The 26082-nt window shown below is 34.8% G+C and overlaps 1 protein-coding gene across 2 annotated transcripts in view; it reads right to left on the bottom strand.

The window, feature by feature from the left end:
- Positions 1-24267, bottom strand: part of LOC143237897 (tyrosine-protein phosphatase non-receptor type substrate 1-like) — an 82804-nt gene extending 58537 nt beyond the window's left edge. For both annotated transcript variants that reach the window (XM_076477611.1, XM_076477612.1), the window contains exon 1: positions 24132-24267. In XM_076477611.1, the coding sequence (XP_076333726.1) occupies positions 24132-24201 (70 nt within the window). In that variant the 5' untranslated portion in view covers positions 24202-24267. The remainder of the gene's footprint in view (positions 1-24131) is intronic.
- Positions 24268-26082: the final 1815 nt, after the last annotated feature.

Below are 26082 nucleotides of genomic sequence, written 5' to 3' on the forward strand. Positions count from 1 at the left end.
TCATTTGTTTTTGAATTTGGCGCAGTATAAGACTCTGAGTTACATTTTAACAACGAACAGTGAGATTGACTGTTACATTAGAGTGTCCTCAAGGATCAAGGGTCAAGCATGTTTGCTGTGACGAGAAGACGAGCTCGGGACCCTCAGATTTCGCGTACAGCAATCTAGCCACTCTGGTCATGACGTGTCCTTACTTTCTTTCATAATCAACTGATTTGTTTGTTTGCTACATGAGGGCTATCTGCACTAGCCGTCCTTAATTTAGCAGTGTAAGACTAGAAGAAAGCAGCTAGTCATCACCACCAACCGCCAACTCTTGGGCTATTCTTTTACCAACGAATAGTGGGATTGACCGTCATATTATAACGTTCCCACTACTGAAAGGACGAGCGTATCTGATGTAACGGAGATTCGAACCCTTGACTTTAAGATTGCGAGTCGAGCGCCCTAAAAACTTAGCCATGCTAGGCCCGACTGATTTGTTTTATGAATTAATTTTGGAAATGTTTGAAAATTTAAGGTATTATTATTTTGACCTTGAAACAGTAGGTCAGGGATTTCAAGCTCCAGACATACATGTCCATGGCCAAGTGGTTTAGAAGCTCGACTTGTAATCCGAGGGACACGGGTACAAATCCCCGTCACACCAAACATGCTCGCCCTTTTAGCCGTGGGGCGTAATAATGTTATGATCAATCCCACTATTCGTTGATAAGAGTAGCCAGACATACATGTCCATAAACAAACAGACACAGAAGCCAAATGGTTTAGTATCCGCCATCACAACAAGCTCGAGATTGTGTTAACAGATAACACATATTCTACTGAACGGAAAAGAAAAAGGTTCTCCTGGTGCAGGTGTTTGTGGTGACACGCTTGCAAATATCACGAACAGATGTTTTTACACAGACTAGTACTAACACTATAATAATATTAGAACTAGGTGTTCTTGGCATTTTTTGTGTTCTATTATCACACCTATTTCTCCCCGACCTTGAAATGACGAACTTTGATAACGACAGATGATCGCAAAATTTGATCTGACAAGGTATTATAATAGATACACATACATTGTATTACACATACGGCCTTGTAATTATTAATCATGTAGTAACGGTTGAACGAATTAGCCTAAAATTTGTAACTCAAAATCACGTTTAATCACATTTAATACACCTATAGGCCATCAGGATATCATTAAAGCACAACAAAAATCTGTTTTCTGTCTGTTTGTAAGTTATGTAACTACTCCTATGTCGCTGGGCCAATCTGAACCAAACTTTGTGGATGATGTTTTGGGACCAGGAGCATGTTACTAAGCAGTTCTCAACACATTTCAACCTCACCGATATTACTGGTGTTGTTGAAAATTTATTTTATATGATGGAAGTTAATGTTTATAAATGGTGCCACGTCGTTACATCAAAACACAAAAACAACCTTTATTAAATTTTCTCTAGCACAGCATACACACGATGTGATGGAAGCCACACAAACGTCTTATATATCCCAGACAACGCGCTAACACTCTCTATGGAGGAATGCAATGAGAAAAAAAAGACACCACTATTGCAATAATACATAAACGCAGATGAGGTTTCTACCCCAAAAGCTATAATAAAGCTTGTACGAAGTGACTTTACTTGAGTTATACTCACTTCCTAGTTTGACCCCTGACCTTTCAATTTTCGCCTGTAAAACACTTGTGCGGCCAGTGATCGTTAATTAATTAATCATGTGAAATACTGTGGAAGGAATAAGAGCTGATTGTTGAAAGCGGGTAAGAAAGCATACCTACTGCCACTATTTTTATCCTTACCTCTTCCTACAAAGTCATCCAGACCATCACACAGTGTATATTATGTTATAAGTATAAAAGATTAATACTCAACAGTCAAGTAAAATAAAATAAAATAATTAAACGAAATGACTGCTGAAAACAGCAAATCCAAATCTCTGATTAATGGTATTGTCTAATAAATAAAAGCAAGCCCAAACAAAAAATAAAATCTGTACAAGTCAAAAGGATCCTCCAGTATACAGGTTATAATGTGAGGATATTGTATTCTAGGTTTCGGAGGTGACTGCAGGAAGTAGGACCCAAATTGCGTTGGGGATATACTGTGTCAGTTCTAACCTCCGTTCGCCATTCTCACGTAAAGATATTCATAAATAATAATGTATCAAAATAAAATAAATCAAGAGAAATAGGAATGACCATGTGTGGGTGCTAAAGTGCATAAAACCTAACATCTATATCACCTTTAAGCACCCACATCTGGTTCTCCTAATTTCTACTTTTTTGATTTATTTTATTATTTAATTTTGATATATTATCATTTGTGAATTTCTTCATGCGAGACTGGCGAAGGGAGGTTAAAACTCATAGACGGTGTATCCACACCGCAATGTGGGCCCTACTTTTGCTGTCACCTCCAAGGCCTAGCATATATTTTATATTCCATATTGCAATCAGTGGCCATTTTGTTATGTACACCTACACTTTAATGCAAATAGCCATACAGCGAATCATGTGGCCACAACTCAGTATATAAAGCATGCAGACATGGTTAAGAGACTCAGTTGTTGTTCGAACAAACATTAGAATGGAAAAGATACGTGAGCTAAGCGACTTTAACTGTGGAATGATTGTTGGTGTGAGACATGATGGTTCCAGCATCTCAGAAACTCCTAACCTACTGGAATTTTTACGCACTACAGTCTCTAGAGTTTACAAAAAATGGTGCAAAACAAAAAAAACATCCAGTGAGCGGTAGTTCTGTGAGTGAAAACACCTTGTTAATAAAAAAAACATCAGAAGAGAATGGCCAGACTCGTTCAAGCTGACAGGAAGGCCACAAATATTCAAATAACTACTCTTTACAACGGTGATGTGCAGAAGAGTGATTCTGAACGGACAACGTGTCAAACTTTGAAGCGGATGGATTACAGCAGCAGAAGACCACGCCGGGTTTCACTCCTGTCAACCAAGAAGAGGAAGATGAGGCTACAATGGGCACTGGATCACCAAAACTGAAAGATTGGAAAAACGTCACTTGGTCTGACGAATCTCGATTTCTACTACGTCTTGTAGATGGTAGGGTCAGAATTTGGCGTAAATATCATGAATCGATGGATGGATCCATCCTGCTTCGTGTCATCAATACAGGCTGCTGGTGGTAGTATAATAGTATGAAGAATGTTTTATTGGCACACATTAGCCCACTTAATACCAGTTGAGCATTATTTGAATGCTACAGCGTATTTGAGTATTGTTGTTCACCATGCGCGTCTCTTCATGGCCACAGAGTATCCGTTTTCCAATGGCTACTTTCAGTAGGATAATGCGCCATATCACAAAGCACACATCATCTCAAGCTGGTACCACGAACATGACAGTGACTTCAGTGCACTCCAGTGGCCTGCACAGTCGCCAGATTTCAATCCAATAGAGCATCTTCGGGATGAGGTGGAACGGGAGGTTCGCAGCATGAATGTGGCCTACAACAAATATGCGTAAACTACGTGATACTACAAATTAGTAAGAAATGTCTCCAGCACCTTGTTGAATTCATGCTGCAAAGAATTCAGGCTGTTCTGAGGGCAAGAGGGTGTCGTACCCAGTACTAAATAGGTATACCTAATAAATTAGCTACTGACTGTATATCCTTTACCATGATGATCCTTTTTGAATTTTGCAGCGCTTTTTATTTGGATTTGTTTTCGATGATCGTGTTTTAAGTACATACATATGAAGTTCTTAAAACTTGTAAAAAACTTTTGATATGAGGTAGCAATGAACACTGTAATTATATATTATGTAATAAATAAGTTGTGTGAAAGTTAGGATTTATGTGTTATTTATCATAGCATCAATATTCACATTCTTTAAGGCCCAGGATAGCCAGGTGGATAAGGCACTCGACTCGTAATTTGAGTGTCGCGAGTTCGAATGCCCGTTGCACCAAATATGCTCGCCTTTCCAATCGTGGGAGCGTTATAATGTGACGGTCAAGTCTATTTATTCGTTGGTAAAAGAGTAGCCCCAGTGCCGGCGGTAGGTGGTGATGACTAGCTGCTTTCCCTCTAGCCTTACACTGCTAAATTAGGAACGGCTAGCGCAGATAGCCCTCGAGTAGCTTTGCGCGAAATTCAAAACAAACCACATTCTTTAAAGTTTATACCCCAAACGGATACATAATTTTCTTAAAAATAAACTTTTGAGCTTAATAAAAGCAATACCTAGTTTCGTCAGCTAAGCACCTTAAGCTTGAGCAGTTTTGATCGTAGTAACACATTATAGGATGTTAAAGATCATAATTTGTGCTTTGAAATTCTTATATTAAACTGCTTGAAGTGATAATTTTAATCTCATTCTCATTTTCAAATTTTAAAGCTACTATATAAAAATATATATAAATTAAACTTAAAAACAAATACCCTAAAATTATGTGACATTTCATTTCTTAATTGACAACTTACAATTATGATCACTTGAAGAGGAGTTTTAAGTAATCTTCAAATATTAATCGAACCCCTAATTTTAGAGTTGTAAATTCGTAGACCTACCGCTGTTCTATCAGTCGGCAATACGTCTAGTAAAGACGCCATAAGTTAAACGAGTTCAGATGGCAGCACCTTTAGAGATATTATGTTCCATTACTCTTTCCTCAATTTCACTTTATTTATTAAAAGGGCCCGGCATGGCCAAGCGTGTTAAGGCGTGCGACTCGCAATCTGAGGGTCGCGGGTTTGCATCCCCATCGCGCCAAACATGCTCACCCTTTCAGCCGTGTGGGTGTTATAATGTACGGTCAATCCCACTATTCGTTGGTAAAAGAGTAGCCCAAGAGTTGGCGGTGGGTGGTGATGACTAGCTGCCTTCCCTCTAGTCTTACACTGCTAAATTAGGGACGGCTAGCACAGATAGCCCTCGAGTAGCTTTGTGCGAAATTCAAAACAAACAAATTAAAACAACCAATTTATTAAAAATTAATAAACCAATGGTGACATCATATCAATGACATCTCCTTTGGTCTAAAAAAAACTTTTCTTCTTCAAAATGTTTAATTTTGTTACGGGATCCCCAGTCATTAATTTTTGTCTTCAACATGTAAAAAAAAATTGTCTATCCAAGCCAAAGTTGACAAGTGTGGATATCCCAAAGTGCGCCTTTTATATAATCTAATAGCAGGAAAGACAATGAAACGTGACATTACAATTCAAATAAAATTTTGTTACTAACAGGCAGTATCTTACCCTGCATAACTATTGTTATTAATAAAGTGGTTATTGATTGATTATTATTTCAAATGCTTGAGATTGTAAGATTCTGACATTTTCATCCTGCAAGAATACCCGATTCAAACGTTTAGGCCAGACATTTCCCTGGTTTAATTTATCATACCAGTTATTAATTTTGAAACTATTTTGAAACTGAAATCCTTAAGCATACGCGTTTGCTGTGTTATTATTATTTTCATTTCTTTCTGCAAAAGAAAATAACACCATTTATAATGCTATATATTTCTTAGTTTGCTTTACTGGTGACGCCATTAGCACCAGAGCTGTTACTACCGGTGTCTTTATTTCCTGGATTTATTTTGCATTTAATCTAATTTACAATGTTTGGTAGTATTGCAACTAACATTTTAAACTAATACATAAGTATTCATGAAAACGATCAAACTTAAAATTATTTTCCCATACATTGTAATAATTCAATGCGAAAATAGATGTTTTATTGAAAATATCACAGGAATCGTTTGTCGTACTCAAATCTGAAGTCACATTTCATCATACAAATTTAATATGCTGGATGTCAGATGGCCATCATTTTCAAACTGACGTCCACGATGAATGTACTAAGAATAAATTTTAGCCCATATTAGAATATGTCTATGGAATTGCTGATTAATGGATACTTTTGAAGAAACTTCAGTCTCTCTGAAACTGATAATTTTGAAGTTAAACCTCGGCTGTCAAAATAATCCGAGTTACAGATGGTTCTTTTTCTAAATAAAATATATAGAATTAATAAAAATCTGTTATTGATTTCCATGGTTAATGTGACGTTAAAAATCATAATAAATTATGTAATCTTAATCACTGGTCCATGAATCTTTATGGCATCAGTCGAATTAACATAGAAATAGATACAACTATTTTACAGATTTGAAGGCCTAAAACGGCGTTTGCAAACTAATGATCTAAACTCCAGAGCAGAATAAGTTTATCTTGTTAACTATCAATGGGTTTACGTAGTTAGTATTACATGTATAATAGAGGTAAACGTTTTGAATGTGTATTTTACTACAACAACTATATTATACGTTTTTTCAAGAAAAAACTGTCAAAAATATGATAATTAGAAGTTCATCGGTGTGTTTGCAGTAAGTTTACATAGTTGCAAACCTAAAATAAGGGTTCGCTTCATTGCGTTGGAGAGAGTGTAATTAGTCTGCTGTGTAACTTTATACTAAGATAAAAACAAACAATAAATAGGAAAATAAATTATGACATCAGCTATAATTAAACTTTTTATTTGTGTCTCGTATTTGTTTATTTACCTTAGAAAGGTGTACCCAATAATGCTTCGTGGTCAATGGTATGAAAACCATCACATAAGGTTCTAATTTACCTCGGGAAAACAGAAATTTATGTTTGATTTTTTGTTTGAGAAAAACAAACACCAAAAATGTTATTTACTCCTTGCCTGATTATCTTTTGTTTAAAAAAAAACACGTTACGCATGAACATGAACATTACATTAATCTTGTTTATTTTCGGTTCATAGTAATTTCCGATTCGTAAAACAATGCTTATTAATCTGTTTTATCCAATCTCATCTCGAAAGGACTGCTTTCATAATGCATCTATTGGAAATGTCTTTCTATGTATTTTTAATTTTGTGCAAACCGTTTCAATACGATGGTCATAAATTTCGTTTCACAAAGAGAGTTGGATGCTCAGAACAATACAATCGCTATGCCTTATTTCCTCAATACAAAGTACGTGCAACTGATAAATTTATACAACCAAGATATCACTACAGTGCTGTTTTGATATAAGCAAAATCATCGCTTAGTCAACAGAGGCACATCGATATATATGAAAGATTGATATGATGACAAGTTTATATAAATTTTCCGTAAGTCCAGCAACACATGAAAATTGATATTCATAGCACAGCTACTTACAACAGCAACAATAGTATATAGAATTGCAACATGGTCTAAGTATTTTATAAATCTATGCATAATCTAAAGGTTTAATTTAGATAATACAGAGTACACGAAAGTTTAACATGAAAGATAAAACATTATATAGTATTAATAATAGAAACTGAAAACAATCATTTACATTTCCCACTTCCATGTAGAAAATTATTTTTGAGCGATTAAAATATTTTGTAAAATATCTTAAAAATTTAACATGGATCTCAGTTTATTTGTTTAAATAATACGTTGTTTATTATTCTTGCTCATTAAACCGAACCTCCACAAATACTAAAATTAAAGGAAATGCCAAAAACTGAAAACAATATATAAAATAAACGATGTAATAAGTTAGATAAGCCACATTTTATTGAAGTTGTATTAGTTCTATGAACGTATTAGTGTACTAGCTTGTCAAGCAGACAAAAAACCACGAAATAGGCAAAATATTTACAATATATATATATATATCCGATATATATGTACCTTATAATTGAGCTTTTTTTTATATATATCATTACTTTCAGTCGTACAAGTCTCAAAACCTAGTGATGATTTAAAAGTTTAATTTTGTTTTTTGATATATCATTACTTTCAGTCGTACAAGTCTCAAAACCTAGTGATGATTTAAAAGTTTAATTTTTGGGACAAACATTTAAATTCAGAATTCGTCTATTTTACCCTTACATAAAGTGAAGAAATGGGTGTAAACCTCTAAATCTAAACACACACACACACACATATGTTTGTATATAACAAGTTTTAAACCGAAGTTTTCAAATACATTCAAGTAGTGGCTTTAGTTATATTACTTATTTCGAACAAGGTTTTTTTCATTATATCAGTTTCTTACCACTATATCGTACATTTAATTTAGTATAACATTTAACTTTATTTTTCTCCACCTAGAGTGAAAGGAATGAAAATGCAGTAGTGTTTGAAACACACTGCCAGACGAAAAGTTATTTAACAATGTTCAGTAAACTAAACATGTTTTTACTAATGTTTTATTACTTTTCCGAACCTACAATGAAACATACAGTATTGGAAATTCAAAGTTTCCTCACTCGTGCTTATCTCTGTATTAGGTGTGACACTTGATATTTTAAATTCCAACGGCAAACATTTATATTTTTTTATAAAACGCTTTCCAGTTACAATTGTGCACGTACATTCTTCTTGTAGACTAAGTTTTTATTGGAATCAGTTTTCCTGGCGAATTGGAAGGCATAAAAGAAACGCTTCCCTGTAAATTTACTCAAAATTTATATAGATCTTTTTTTGGTATTAGGCATTTCTTGTCTGTTTGTTTTCAACAATGACATTTTAAAATGTGTCTGGCGTTTTTCTTGCGTAAGACTTTAATGGAGTAAATGGCACACAAGTCAGTGAATTAAAAACAAGGATTGATTCTTATGCTTCAGTAGCTTGGTGACATGATGAGTGGAAGCAGAAACCGGAGAATCCATTTCCCTAATGACTATTCTTGTTGTTACACATGAATAATAGGTCCATTTTGGTTGTAACCATAATTTTGTTATCATTCAGTGCAGTCTGTTAAAGACGCAAGACTTTCTCAAATTAAAGATATATATATATATATATATATATTTGTTTTTGTTTGTTTTTTAATATCGCGCAATGCTACACGAGGGCTATCTGTGCTAGCTGTCCTTAATTTAGCAGTATACGACTAGAGAAAAAGCAGCTACTCATAACCACCAACCGCCAACTCTTTGGCTACTCTTTTATCAACGAGTAGTGGGATTAACCGTCACATTATAACGTCCCCACAGCTGAAATGGCGAGCATGTTCGGTGCGACGGGGATACGGACCAACGACCTTCAGATTACTAGTCAAGCGCTTTAACCACCTGGCCATGTCGGGCCGTATATATTTGAAATAATTTATTCTAGCATGCCAATAAGGCCTTCATATCTTTTGCTAAGTGTTGTCTATTTCTGATATAATACAACAGTGGATAAAACAAAGAAACGTTGTTAATATTGTGTTTCAAGTCTTCTTTGTTTTCAGAATCTTGGACAAGATTCTAGGATAAAACCAGTGTATACGATAAAAACAGATTTGGGCAAAACACAGTCACAATTATTGAATAAATCTGTAGGTACAATAACGTGAAAGTTAACATACAGAGTGGCTCGTAAGTCCCTACCCATTCATATGTTATTATGTTATATTCAATTACGCATGTATTATAAATTTGTTTCTTTTTTTTTGTCAGAGAAATATGGCCAATGTAAGCCCATTTACTCTTGAAGAGCTTATTGTGACAGGTACGTGGGTACATGAGCGCAAGAATACTGGTGACACCCTGGATACAATAACTGGCAAAGATATATGGATAGGTAGGGGCTTACGGGCCACCCTGTAGCTTTCGTTTCGTTTAAAGATTTACAAAGGTTTGTGTCAGTTACGTCGATGAAATATAAGTAATCATTGATTATTAATTAATGTTATCCAAGACTATTGAATAAAATAACAACATGATGAAAGGCATTGCTCAATTACCATATAAAAGTTTCGCCTAAAGTGTCATTCATATGACTCGTAGATTTTTTTATTATAGAGCTGGTGATTTGACATAAGCATTAATTTATAGCAGTGTAAAATAATTTATATAAGAAAACAACATTTTTATTGTACGATTAATCTATGTATATTTAACTACAAAAGAGAGAGAAAATTAGCACTTTGTTATTACTTCTACTTGGATTTTTAAACCATTCGATCATAATGTAATACTGAGTTATTCATGCGTATCTACATTTATTTCATTTGAATACACGTCGTTTCCTTTAATTCCGTTTCATGGCATATTATCTGGACTCATTTTGCTATGCAGGGTTATCACTCGTAAAGTATCGATGTTCCGTGAAGAATTTTGTTTTACTGATGTAGTCGTAGAACATGGAGATGTTTATCTTAAAATTTGCACTTGTCACTAAAGTATTGTGTCACTACAGGCCTGTTCTTAAAATTTCCTATTTGCTACAAATTCAATTCAGAACCCGTCGTTCCACAGCTTCATACATATTCAGAACTGCTGTACTGTCATGCACAGAGTCATATTCTGAATAACTAACAGCATATTTCATATAACATATAGTTTACTTCATTTTCTATGCTCCATTCTTCATATAACAGACATTGTTAAATATTGTAACATACACAGTGATTTAGTGTATATAACTCGAAATGGACGGCAAAGCTGAGTTTATTTATAAATATAAAAATGCATAATTTTCACCAACTGGGTCTTAATAAACATTCACTATAAATGTTCCTTACGCATAACATATTGGTTTTTATTTGTTTCTCAACTTTGTATTGAAAAACATAATCCAGGTGACATTATTTTACATTAATGCAAGGTGACAGATTGTTTGTTTGTTTTTTGAATTTGACACAAAGCTACTCGAGAGCTATCTGTGCTAGCCGTCCCTAATTTAGCAGTGTAAGACTAGAGGAAAGGTAGTTAGACATCACCACCCACCGCCAACTCTTAGGCTATTCTTTTACCAACGAATAGTGGGATTGACCGTCACATTATAACGCCCCCACGGCTGAAAGGGCGAGCATGTTTGGCGCGACGGTGATGCGAACCCGCGACCCTCAGATTATGAGTCACATGCCTTAACACGCTTGGCCATGCCGGGCTCCGCAAGGTGACAGAAGCTAGATGCATTTCAATATTGCACATTTTGTTAACGTCAAAGCAGGTTAGTGTGCTTAGACGTTAAAAGAAATGCACTAACTTATGTAAGTTTGATCTTTAGTACGAATTAAAACACTGAACTTTTTCTCTGTTATGCCTAAAAATAGGTTTGGTTTGGTTTGAATTTCGCGCAAAGCTACTCGAGGGCTATCTGCGCTAGCCGTCCCTAATTTAGCAGTGTAAAACTAGAGGGAAGGCAGCTAGTCATCACCACCAACCGCTAACTCTTTGGCTACTCTTTTACCAACGAATAGTGGGATTGACCGTCACTTTATGATGCCCCCACGGCTGAAAGGGTGAGCATGTTTGGTTTGACGAGTATTCGAACTCGCGACCCTCGGATAACGAGTCGAGTTCCTGGCCTTGTCGGGCACCTAAAAATAGCAACATTAAGTTTCTCTTAAGACTTCAAGAAGTTAAAGCTCGAGGTGAGCGCCATTTTATTATGGAATAAGTGGTTTGTATTCGTGCAGTATATTGTTAAAGTGATTCTCAAGCATTTTTATAGGTACACCGTGAAGTATACAAATTATGGTGATTATGTGTATGTTGGGGGGATGTATGCATGTTTATTTATTTCTACGAAGACGAAACTATATGGCTTAGTAATACATATCACAAGTTGAGAAAAAAAGTTATTTCCAGACTCACACACACACACACACACAAATATGATTAAGTTCTATTAGCCATAGTTGTTTTAATAGCAACGCTTACTATTTTGACGAACAGCAGCGAACACTTCGAAGGTAGACAAGAATTCCAACAGATATCTCTTACTGTTATTTGTTAGTAGGATTTATTTTGATAAATTTTGATAGATACAAAAATAAACGCAAAGAAACCAAAAAATTTGCGCCACCACGTTATTAAAAGTCATTATAATAAGGTATGTTCACTCCTCTCTTCAGCAGCTTCTATATTTATTATTTGTGTGTGTGTGTGTGTGTGTGTATGTGTATGTGTGTAGCTCCTTTGATATTAGTAGTATCTGACTAGACCTTGAAAAGGAAAAAAAATATGTTTTTTTTCCAAGGGCTAGCTAGTACTACTAGTACAGGGTGAAACATGCACGCGGTGCACAAAAATACAAATTCTTCCCTGAGAGAAATATAATTGAAGAGAAAGAAAAAGAAAAAAATGAACAAGGATAATATGAAAGTTGAACCGTAGATATGTGAATGAGATTCGAGGTCATTAAAATTTGAACTTACAGGTATATAAGGTTTACTGGCAATCGTTATTTAATGTCCTTTCTATTTAATTCTACTTAATCAATTATAGAACTCTTCTTACAAAATAGGGTATAAAGAACCTTTTGAACGTGTTTCTGCTGGTAATACGCTTTGTAAGTGATCTTAACCAACACTTCGAAATCACAAATTTCCAACCTACAGAATTTTAACGTTTTCAGACGAGTTGTGCTAGATTAAGTTTTTGACTCTGGTTCATTTTTCTCACATAATTAATTTATCCACTATTTTATCCTCTGTTACATTAAGTTAGTCAGCCGAAAATTAGATATTCCATTCAAATATGCCCCCCCCCAGAGGCACAGTGGTATGTCTGCGGACCTGCACAGTAAAACCGGGTTTCGATACCCGTGGTGGGCAGAGCACAGATAGCCCATTGTGTAGCTTTGTGCTTAATTCTAATTCTAAACAAACAAACCATTCGAATACAGCTTTGTAACTTACTTATTGTTCATGAGTTGAGTTTTTGTAGTACGAAATTTTATACTCTTTTAAAATATTTACGATACTTTCAATTTCAAGAATTTTTAACGGAAAAATGGGGTTGTATCTACAGTTGTTTGGAATAACATTTTTCTAGTTTTATTCTTTAAACGTTTACTTTCTGTTCAACCTGAAAATTCTTTTCCAAATCACTGTGTTATAATTGTCTACTTGTACTGTGAATATCTGACGTAATACGTGTAGTATGTGCAGTGATTATCAACTATTGAAATACTGTAAACAAAGAAAAGGCAAGACAACAGTAACAAATATCGCACTGAACGCGAAACGTGTTAACAAACATCATGTTAATTGTCAACAGCAGCAAAAATACCTTCGGTGAATGTCGACAGTAAAACAAATGCCGACTTCACATTTTATAAAAAGTACACTTTCATTAAGTGTCAAATAAAGAACTTAATGATAAGAATTACGGTAATAATAATAACTAACACAATGTTCAAAGCTTACAAAAGTAATAAATATTCCCTCAGCATAAACGGTTTGTTTGTTTGTTTGAATTTCGCACACAGCTACTCGAGGGCTATCTGTGCTAGTCGTCCCTAATTTAGCAGTGTAAGACTAGAAGGAAGGCAGCTAGTCATCACCACCCACCGCCAACTCTTGGGCTACTCTTTTACCAACGAATAGTGGGATTGACCGCACATTATAACGCCCCCACGGCTGAAAGGGCGAACATGTTTGGCGCGATGGGGATGCGATCCCGCGACCCTCAGATTACTAGTCGCACGCCTTAACACGCTTGTCATGCCGGGCCTCGAGCATACACGGTAGAAAAGGATATCACGCTCTTATCAAAAGTATAAATAAATATTTTGTTGAGTTTAGAGAGCTGTAATGCTATATAAAAAAAGACAAGATTAACAAATATATGGTTCAGCACCAGAAGTTACGTCATTTATAGGGTTAGCAATATTATCAGATACTCTTCAGCGACAGTTACTCCGCAAGACGTGAGTAGAAACAATTAGAATAAATGGTAATAAAGGTTAAATTAACACTTTTAAATAAAAAAAAATGTTTTATTTTGTGTAACATACGTGCAGAAATCTTTTGTCAGGTTGTCGTGTTACATATAAACTATTTCTCTTGTAACAGGTATTTATTGCCTGACGAAGAGAGTTTGTTCGAAATGTTATAAAAACAAAACATAACAAAGTTTTATTTAGAGGAGTTGATTTATTTTTTATTACCTTTTGACAAATATACTGTTTTATCATCAACATTAAAATCAAGTCTCACATTAAGTGTCAACACTTGTAACAAGTATCGTGTTTAGGCCTGACAAAAGAAAGAAGATTATTTAATGTACACTTTGATAACAAACAGTATTCAGTGTATTTAGATGATAGATTAACTGTCAGCTGTTATGTCCTAAGTGAATATAATTGTTAAAAATACCGCTTCCATTTTAACATTAACAAATAATTAGGCAGTAGATAAGATTCACAGTAAACTATAGTCACCAACCTTTAGGATAAAATTTTGATTAATATCAACTTAAAAAAGATTCATTAACGTTTCGTTTGAGAAAAATCAAGGTTACTTGTTTGATAAACATTTTCAGGGTTATCAATCAGTCATTGAGCAATGGAATTAAAATTTACCGTTTCATATTCATTACATGGTTTAAATATCAGAAGTTTTATATATATATACACACACATACACACACATTTTGTCTTATATTTAACGGTCGAGCTTTAAATATTTATATTTTTGCCCAACACAATCTAAACTTAATGAAAACCCTTTCAAGTAAAAACAAATAAGTGAAAGACTTCACAATTCCTTGTGGTACTTGCAAGATGTAACAACTTGCGAGTGTAACCTAATTTGATTTTATAGTAGCCCTATAAATTTTAGCGATAAAACCCTCCGTTTTCTGCAAAAAACTAGTTAAAGAGAAAGTATACAAGTTTATTATTATTGGTTAAAATATTGATATTGGCATTATAAACATGAATAACATATTATGGAACACATTGGTTAAACAGCTAAGCCTGAATCTCCTAAGGATGGGTATATTCATCCCTAATTCTGAATTATTAACTAGTTGTAGTACCCGCTGCCTATGTGGCTACTTTTATTCGAATATCTGGATTGACTGTCACTGCTGGAACTCTCTTACAACTGAATATCTGGAACGTGTTCAGCTGCGACTAGCAGTTCTAGTCTTAGCTCTTATGATCCGAAATCTAGCACGCTAATCACTCGGTTACGCCAGGCTCCATTATTGGTTAAAATAATTGACTCAATTTTAACTAATTTGTAATATTGAAAATTAAATAAAGAGTAGAATTTGTAAGATCAAATATAGATTTATATTAATGTTATGAATATATTAAAATCGTATTGTGTCGTCTCGTTATCATACACTTCCTAGATTGGGTCATTTACTATTCATCAATATAGAATACAATGTTAGTGGAGGAGGACATGCCCATTCCTAAATAAAAATTTAACGTTATAAATAAAGCTATGTTCATATAACTATAGTGTTAAAAATATATATTTATTCGAAAAGATGGTTTTAAAAACAACTTGAACGCCTAGTTTCGTTCTTAGTTTGTTTATTAGTAAAGTATATTTTATTACAATATGTAGATTTTACAATAGCCATGATTAGTTTGTGAAACTGGTAAGATGTTTTGATCACTTGATACGAAACGTCTTGTCTGTTTTAAAAAAACTAATATTATTTACCGTAAGAGCTGTAAGTTGTAATAAAATAAACAAACGTTAGCAAAACTGAAACAACGAAAAGCTCTTCCAAAATATTCTATGCAATAAAAGTTTATAAAAACCTGATATGCAAATCGTTAATGTTTTTATTCTATTTAGTTCATTGATAATTATTTGTTATTCAACGATTTGATGACCTAAATATTACATAAATTCACTTTCATATTTTTTTATATGTGTGTGCAAAGTTTTTGTAAATGTTAGAAAACAGCTTTAGTGATGTAACTGTAAATTTATATAAATGTAATATTACTGTATATTGCATGTCTACCTAACTACTTCACAAGGTATAGATGGACGTTCAACAAAATTGGTATGAAGACTTATTAAGCCTTCAAATTTTCAGTTTTTCATTTTGTGGTTTTATGGGTGTTTTTGCGTTTTCTACCGCTACATCACCATCTGCTGACCCCCCACTAGAAAAGAGGTATGTCTATGGATTTACAACGCTAAAATCATGGGTTCGATTTCCCTCGGTGGGCTCAGCAGATAGCTCAATGTGGCTTTGCTATAAGAAAAAACACATACCACCTGCTGATGGATCTACATTACATTTTGTATGAAGGTTTGTTGGGTCCATGTAGATAAACATACAAATTTTCAGTTCTGTCTTTTGCGTCTTTATGGACGTTACAACGCAAAATCAGGGGTTCGATTCCCCTCTGTGGGCTCAGCAAATAGCCCTATGTGGCTTTGCTATAAGAAAACACATTTTTTTATGGACGTTTTTTAGTACCGTTACTTCGCTCGCTGCTCATGGAGTTTTACCAAATTTGGCATGAAGGTTTGTTGAGTCAATACAAAAATACACGCAAATGTACGTTTTTACGAGCGTTTTTTACAGTTAGACATAAGGGAAAGAGCTTTTTGTGTCCTAAGATAACCTTTCATTTATCATGAAATTACATTACTTCCGTCAAGGGGTCGGGTACTCCAGCTAGCTACATAATATGAACAAGAAAGAAGTAACACCTGTTTTTCATTTTATATAAGCCACACCTATTACAACCGGTGTATTTCCTTAAAAGTTGCCCTAAAATGATATTTGAAGTCAAGTGTTTCTACGAGTGAATGTTATTTGATATCAACACAATATAGTTGAATATCTTAGTCTTTAATGACTAGAGCAGCTGTTCATTCAGAAATCAGATTACAAAGTGAATCACCATACGTGTAGAAAATAGCCATCAGAGTACGATTCAGCCAACAAATGGTAATAGAACTGTGCTACATATATATGTAATAAGTATAAACGATGATTAGTATTTTCACAAAACGTCATGTGGTTCGTGGGCGGTTACTCTAAGGAGACCTTTACGCCACCTGATGGCGACAGCTGGTATTTTTCTACGAGTCCCTCACTGACTCACAATGAAAAACATCGATATGTTAAATTGAAAACATTACCATCTGAAACGAATAGAGTTAATCTAATGTAAAGCTCAGCTAACACAGTTTAAGAATATAGAATTTTTATCTTACAGTGCCAGTTGTACTATTCATAGAGTCAGTAATTAAATTTTATGTATTTAGTCAAATAATCTATGCTCTTGAAGACTTTTTAAGCCACTGTAACTTCTAACAACACCAGTCACAAACAGCTGAGCTCCATTCTTTGCTTGGTAATTAAAGATATCCACACGTGGTGCATTAAAAACCTTCAAGCGTTCCATTTCAAAAACATTACATGTCTCGTTATGCCAGCTTTCTTTTGTTTTTGGATAATCTTTGTTTTTCAGGAATTGCTTTATTTCATGTTATCGACGACTAAGATGTCTAGCAAGTTGCAAACCCTGGTCAAATATCACTGACACGTTATCAACAGATACGACTGTCCAACTTAACTACTTGCTCATCAGAATCTCTTTAATATGACGTAACGAACGTTTATTTGCTATTTGCTTTTTTTTTTTTTTAATTCAAACTTTACACAATGGACTAACTGCGCTCTATCCGCCCCGGATTTTACCATTGTACTTGTAAGTCGCTTATTTTACCACTGACTCACCACATGACTGTCATGTACATAATCTTTCCATTAAGTGCTGGGTCATTCAGCCTCGGAGTCAATAAGTAATATTATTAGTTTGCCATAAAATGCATAGTTAACAATGTCATATAGTTAGTGGTTTAAAATATTAAATTAATCAATTTAACTTTTCAATCACAAGTTCAAAGGCAAACAATAATAATTAATTGAAAACCACTTAGCCCTATCTTTGAAGTAAAAACTCTCTATGTCATCAATATTCTGATAAGTGTTCTTATCCGAAACACAGATCACCAGTGGCACAGCAGTATGTCTGCGGACTGACAACACTAGAGAACGGGTTTCTATAGCTGTGGTGGGTCAAGAACAGATAGCAGTGGCGGAAGAACACCAAATTTCATTTCTGAGTAGCGGCGATCGTAAGGGCACCTCCTTCAGCCTGAAATAGGTGCTTTGATCTGTAGCTGCACATTGTTTCAAGGTACAGATAATTAAAGTGAAGTCCATACTCCTCGTATCTATGCACAAAACAGTTAGCTTGCGATGGTGCTGGGAACATCGCCAGTAAATCAACACTATTTTAACAGCTAAATCGTGCTACAACATGTAACGCGATAACATACATATATTTATTTGGAAAGAACTTCTAATCAAATCCAATTTTTCATTTTCATACAGGAATGAGACTCATACGGCAGTGGTGGAAATATGATGGGAACTGAAATAAGCACTAGTTGGTGTACCGATATTATATCCTAAAAAATGGTTCCATCAATGGTACAGAATAAAGAGGTGACATTCTACTATCAATTGTGTCGCAATGTGGTGGTATTATCGGCTCTGACTGTAATGTAATGAATGATAACGCCTGTTTCCATTGTGATAAACTGGTAGATAAATTACGTGAAGAAAAGTAAATTGATCGAACGAATTAACCTATAAGCTGCATGTTTATTTAGGAATATAGGTTAAATAATCAACCATTCGCATTTCAACTCAATATTCATATAAGTTGCATGAAAGTGAAATGAATATGATTTTTCGAGACGGCCGTTTTCTCCAGTGCCACCTGTGCCTCGTTCACGGATAATACTAAACTTCACTCCTTCACCCAAAAAAGAGTTTAAAAAATTATTTAATAAAATAAAATTAAAAAAAAGCTAAATTCAATAACCTTCTACGAAAGGGGACGAAGAGGAACCACAACGTTCCTGAACACCCCAGTTGGAGAGAGATTTCTTCTGATTTCTCTCTCTCTAAACTAAACCCCTGCTACGCTTGTTTGCGTTTGTAAATATGATTGATTATATTTTATAAAAGCTTAAATATCATAATACCAATTCAATTTAACTGATTTCTCAGTGTAACTAAAACAATTTTAATTAAAATATTTTATGTGAAGAAGAAATGAAATTTGGAATTTTCAAATTGCATCCTATGTTATGTACATGATAAACGACAATATCGGAGACCTCCATGTGTACTACTAGTCAGCTAGCAGAATCTGTCGCCATAAATACTCTTCCAGCTTTGAAATGAATAATCAAATTGATTGCTACTCTTATAACGCGCACAGTGTAGAGAATATTCAGTGGCACTACGTCTCTCACCACAGATTTTTTCTATCTGAAGCCCTAATACGCTAATCACTTAGGCCACTCTCAGACAATTAGGAAGAAAATGCGGTGGAATAAATAAATAGACTACACTGAAAATACAACAATATGATAAAATACACCTTTGTTTATAAATCTTATATGTTCTTATCTAATTGAAACTGATAAAAAACGCAGAAGTATTCTCAGATCAGACTCGTGTGCGATGTGATCGCGAAATTGTAATTATTATTTGCTAAGAATTTTAGTGATGTAGCTTTGTCTTGCAATTTTCTAGTTGCCAAATAAGAAGTAGAAGACAGAAGAAATGCAAGTCATAATAACATTTTGAACAATGGTCTCTTTTATACGCAAAAATGGGCTAACAATGAGACATTTAGTTCCCTGCGACGGAGGGATTTGGTAGACTGAAGAAAGGGGACAATAGCCCAGACGTAGGGTAAAGTAGTCCACAGGGCAACTGATAACGATGAAACTTTATAAAAAGAAATAAATAAAAGAAATCAATTAGGTTTTCATCCGTACGTCGAATATTGATAAAACTTACAACTCGTTTCGGAAGGCAATATTTACTGATACGTATTAAAAAAATTTTAAAAGCTCTGAATGCAGATGAATAACGTGTTTATGTGTGTGTAATAACGCATCATTTGTCATTATAACAATAGCGATATACGGTGTATTGTACACCATTACAACAAGTGAATGTTTTCTGAGAATGTTATTATACTTTTTGGGACAAGTTAGTTTTGAAGATAGAAACTAACAGGTTTACTCAATAAACATTAATCGGACAGAAATCTGAATAAGCTATTGTTATTTTTCTTTATCAACTTTCCTACGTTCAGGGGTGTGCCCATTGGGATGACGTGGAAGGTAAGACTTCAGCAACTCACTGTAATCTTTTAAAAGTTAGACTTTATCCATATTGTTGTTATCACTAATATGAAAGTACTCTTCTCCCCACCATAAAAAAGAAGAACTATTTCTTGATGTCTTCTAAACACAGGATTCTAAATTCAATAATGCCTACATTATGAATTTAAAATGGATGACTTAGCAGGATTTGAGAAAGTTACTTCCTAACAAAATTATAATTTTGCGATCAGATACATGGAAAATAAATCACACAAATATCTGCTGTCGAAGACTTGACACGGTTTTGATTGTCGAAGACGATTCCTTTTCGTGCATGACACAGAGTCAAATGTAAGTGGCCCGGCATGGCCAAGCCTGTTAAGGCGTGCGACTCGTAATCTGAGGATCGCGGGTTCACATCCCCGTCGCGCCAAACATGCTCGCCCTTTCAGCCGTGGGGACATTATAATGTGCGATCAATCCCATTATTCGTTGGTAAAATAGTAGCCCAACAGATGGCGGTGGGTGGTGATGTCTAGCTGCCTTCCCTCTAGTCTTACACTGCTAAATTAGGGACGGCTAGCACAGATAGCCCTCGAGTAGCTTTGTGCGAAATTCAAAAACAAACAGATGTAAGCACAAAACGATCGTTGAAAATGGTACAGAATTGCGTAGAAAGGTTATGGGTTAATAAAATATTAGGTGTTTGGTATTTTCAACCTAAGGTAGAAGTATAAACATTCCTAATTTTGATAAGAGGACAACCCATCAGCGCAAGGGAGATTGTAGAGTGTTCGTCGGATGGCAAAGTGCTAGAAAAAACGACTTAGAATGAGACATTACTGTATGTACCTAACAGAAAGCACTCAAGATTTTGTAACTGTAATTATTATTGAATTCCAATCTTTTTCATTCTCTTATTATCTACTGCTAAATATTTTGCGATGTAAGGTGATTAGAAGACAAAGAAAACAGCCACGTAAAAAGGAAGGAAATATTGTTCGCATGCGATTAAGTAATAAAGGTACTAAGCCCGTTTTACATATCTGATTTGACAATCGCGTATCAAAAGGTGAGTCGCGTGCCAAAAAAGAAAGAATTCATTATTTGCAAGAGTATCTCGCACTACGCACTACCTGACAAAAATGGCGGGAAGAAATGAACAGCGTTTTAGTCTGTTTGTTTTTTAGTGTATGAGTGGCAATAGCGAGTCTTGATAGGCAAAAGGCATAATTATGACAGTTGCCTAAATTTTCTTGTCCTCTACGTTTTGTAGAAAACTACGTAAAAACACAGACAATCTTTCCATATTTAAACACCTGTTATTCAGCCCGTCACATGACACGCAGTGTATTCATTGTTTGCTGGTTTTGAGGCTTGCTAGTGGATATAAAACCACCAGGAGATGCGAAAGAATCGCTTCGCGAAACATTAAACTTACTTAACCTTTAGGAGTTGACTGAAATTGATCACGCGATCCTATATAATCGCATTTCAGGGTATAACACACTGGCGGAGGCGCCTGAAAAATCGCGTCTAAAGCGGTTGCATCGGATGTACATAGGGCGATCATGAAAGAACAGAAGATATGGTTTTAACGTCATTTGCACTTTTGTTACATCACAGGCTGAATGCATTTTGTTTATATCGAAGAAACTGATAGAAATTACTAATAAAACAGTTACATCACATCAGAAGAATAGAAAGGTAATATAAAAATTAACAAACAATTATTTATAAGCATAAGTGAGCGGTTTCATTTTCAGAACATAATACACATCGAGTTGAAGACAACGTTCAGTCGAAACATGTAGTATATTATTCAAACTAAAATTGCTTCGTTATATGTACAAGTCATGCTTTGCCAATTTCCCATTATATTAAGATAAAACGCTTCTATACACAAGTATAAGGATAGGTGTTTGGAATATGATAGGCGGAAAACAAAAACATCTAAGGGAAGAGAAGGCATTAAACAGTACAAGCTGAATAAACGGTTTAATAGCTTTATTTTTATTGCAAAATAGTAAATTATTTTATGTCTTGTTTTGGATTAAAGCTAAGAAGTTCACCATTCAAAGTCTTAACACAAACTTGTGCACTCAAAATCAAAGTATTATATGTTTTCTTTACCCAAGAAATTGTGAAGTATAGTATTGTTTCTTGCACTAATGTACGAACTGGAGCAAGTTTTATTAATCACTATATTAACTATTACTCGCTTCGAGTTTATTTGTTCTTTTGATACGTAATTACGTTTAAACAAACCTAGTCACGTGTAATTTGTATTTAATCATTTCGTACGTAATACTCAATCTATAACAGGAAGAAGATTAACACCAGTAGGAATAAATACCATTAACTACAATAGAAATATTAAAGGGTAAAACGCATATTAGCCAAAATTTAAACTGAAGATGACCTCAGAAGGTCGAAACGTTGTTCTATACTTTGTTTCAGTTAAAGTTTTAATACCCATTCTTGAGAATACGTTTTTGCAGTTTCTGTAACAGTGCTTAACATTTAGAGTAAAACATACCGACTTACTAAGACTAATACACGGCGATTTGAAACTACAACTGCATGGTATCCAGAGAATACCACTGAAACTGTACTTCTGATGTCAAATAAGGACAAAATATTTCAATAATACCAAACTTAATGCTGTAGCTATTGTAGTTGCGTTAGAGTACTGAACAAAAATAAATAGACAGATAAATAGATATGATTTTTTTTCTTTCGTTTCATTAAGGTTTCAAGGTAAATTCACATTTTTTTACAGATATGTCACAATTAATGGCAATATATAGTACAATTCTTTTATATATATTTATATGTTTTATGTCGCTTTATCTTGAATGTAAAAAAAAGAAAAAAAGACGCTGTTCTTAACCAATCAAAAGCTATAACCAAGCAACGTCACCATCGTATAGTTCTATTACGAAACGCATGCCTTCTCCCGAAACAAAACGCTTGTCTGCCAGGTTTTACTACGAAATTCTGTACAGTTTTGGTGCAACTGCTTACAGGTGGCGAGATACCACGCATTTGTGAGGAGTGTTGTTGGTGAAACGTACATGTTGATTTAGTGGCAGGTACAGTTTGACTGTCGGCAAATCTTTACACGAGCATTATATGTAAACTTATTTAGAAACAACTAAACCACTTATATTACAAATAGGGACGTAGTCTATTATAAAACTAAAAAACGATAAAAGTGAATTTTAGCATCCCAGATGCCCCTACATTTGAACTAATATTAACATGTGTGTTTAGTTACACAAGAACCATTAAAATAGCAGTAGAAATCATAAAACAAACTTGAAAACAGTATATTTATGTCTTATCTTTATGTTGCTGTTTCTCCAAGTGTCTAATTAACACACGTGTGCACGTTAGTTGAAATACGAGATTAAGATAAATCACTTTTTCCCCCTTTGGAATTATCCATTCAGATCTCTAAGCCACCCCCACCCCCACACAGACACACTGGAACAGTGGCATGTCTGCAGACTTAACGACGTTAGAAACTACATTTCGATACCCGCGGTAGGTAAAGTACAGATAACCCTTTGCGTAGCTTTGAGTCAAGAAACTATACCGTGGGCTATCTTTGCTCCGCCCACCATGGATATCGAAACCCAATTTTTTAGAGTTAAATTGCCGCCTGAAGGCTCAAAAATAGGAAGAAAATAAACTGACGACTCGAAAAAATTCTTCGCTTCCCAAGCACACATACATATATATGTATGTATACATATACATACACAATACATTTTGAAATGTACACATACTCAGTGTTTCTGCGAATATTTGTACATTTAAGCGAGATACAAGGCTGATACAATATAGACTAAACCCGTGATTTTGTAAGGTTGAAGGGCTTTGTAAAAACTATCGCAATCACATACATTTATGTTTCTGTCTTGTATAATCAAAGTGTAGTTACTCGATGGTACTCGCGAAAATATTGTATACTAACAAAGAAAGTCCGGGCACCTTAATCTATATGTTATATTACATTAGCGGGGATCTCGACTTGTTGTCGCCGCTAGACAGACAGCTACCTTGCGATAATTCGGTGGATCGATTTGAATACCACGCCATCAGCTGTAGGTAGATGTGCAAGAAACTACGAGAGAGGGACAAAACTAAATATTTAGTAACTTGTCATGAATTGATAGAGATGTAGCATACATCACTCCACTCACCTTGCCCATAGATAAGAAGAAAAACGATTGTCAGACAGGGTGTAAATCCAGTAGATGACATGTCCAACATTTAGATTGAAGAACGTAGACAGGGAGAGCCTCTACCCTAGGTGTTTGCTGTAGTAGTACAGATATATGAACTGCTGCACCGCCGCACTGCAACACTCAAGAGATACTTGGCTTACAGCGCCATCTTCCGCCAATATAAGAACTAACAGAGCTATATGTAATCGAAGAAGCTTATAGTCGTGGATGGGGGATTGTAAACAACTGAATTTCTTGTCAAACACAACTTGTGGCCTTGGATCAAAGCTGTGAAGAAAGGATCCTGTAGAAAACGATTATGTAATATGGCCTTTACTCTAGAATCAGTGATAATAACAAAGAAACTCCTAAAAACTGATTATGTAAAGGTAACATCTAGATAGTCTGGATGAACGCTGTGAAGATCTGCATTTATGGAAACTGGCTATGCAAACAAAACTTATAGTCCTGGATCGAAATTGTAAACAGCAAAGCTTTTAAATTAAGTTCAATAAGTCTAGACTTTTGTGAATAGCTCCTCTTTATATTACGATGGTGCATCGCATTTGCTAACACGAAATAGGCCCGGGATGGCTAGGTGGGTTAAGGTGTTCGACTAGTAATCTGAGGGTCGCGGGTTCGAATCCCCGTTACACGAAATATGCTCGCCCTTTCAGCCGTGGATGGCGTCATAATATGACGGACAATCCCACTATTCGTTGGTAAAAGAGTAGCTCAAGAGTTGGCGATGGGTGGTGATAACTAGCTGCCTTCCCTCTAGTCTTACACTGCTAAATTAGGGACGGCTGGCGCAGATAGCCCTTGTGTAGCGTTGCGCAAAATTCAAAAAACTACAAATTTTCATAATGATGAAAAATGTGGTGTAGTTATAAAGTTATAACCCACATACTCTATAGCTTCGATTAGAGGTGAATTTGATGCAGTAGTAGTTGAATACACAATATCGTGTAATCTGAAATAAAGGTTAAATTTGATCTAAATAATACGTTAATACACAACATCATGTACAGCAATCTTAAGTTTCAATTTATTCGTTTCTTACATATACTTTGATAAGAAACTATCTTTAAAAAAACTTACAGGAAGAGAAAAATAAAGCGCCTATGTTTCTCGTTATATATGCACGTATTTTATAAGCTAAAGTGTTTGCCAATACCACACTTAACATAACAAACTGAAATGAGTAAGCATACTTGTTTAAACTATATACATATATTAACTTAACGTTTCTTACTTTAATTTTAATGTGTTATTTTTAATCTCCAAGAGATCTTCCTTGAAAACCCAATTTAACTTAAGGTGTGTGTCAAAAAAGACAGTCAGTAACGCACTATAAAAGCTTTCATTTGAATCAAAATAGTCCTTAAAAATTATGTACATGATTTAACTCTTTCACTGTCTTGGACACATAAATGTTCCCTGTAGTGCACTGTCATAAGAAACTGGAATTTTGTACTCTCGTGGCAAAAGGGTATTCCTCCTCAGACTTCCCAAAATTTACTAGTTTCAATTTTCCTATAAATAATATGAAAATACATGTTGTTGTTTTTTAATTCAAACCGGGTGGTTAGGGCGCTCGACTCGAAATATGAGGATCACGTGTTCGAACTTTATCACACAAAATATACTTGCACTTTCAGACGTGGGGTCGTTATAATGTGACAGTAAATCCCACTCATTGGTAAAAGAGTAGCCCAAGAGTAGTCGGTGGGTGGTGATGACTAGCTGCCTTCCCTCTAGTTTTACACTGCTAAATTAGGGACAGCTAGTGCAGATAGCCCTCGTGTAGCGTTGCGCGAAATTCTAAAAACAAACAAACATTTTTTATTCACTTTTATTACATATTTAAAAATAAATCCTTTACTGGAAGAACTATTTATTTATAAATATGGTAGTTAAATAGGTA

The sequence above is a fragment of the Tachypleus tridentatus genome, chromosome 13 (assembly GCF_004210375.1).
Source record: "Tachypleus tridentatus isolate NWPU-2018 chromosome 13, ASM421037v1, whole genome shotgun sequence".
Classification (NCBI taxonomy): domain Eukaryota; kingdom Metazoa; phylum Arthropoda; class Merostomata; order Xiphosura; family Limulidae; genus Tachypleus; species Tachypleus tridentatus.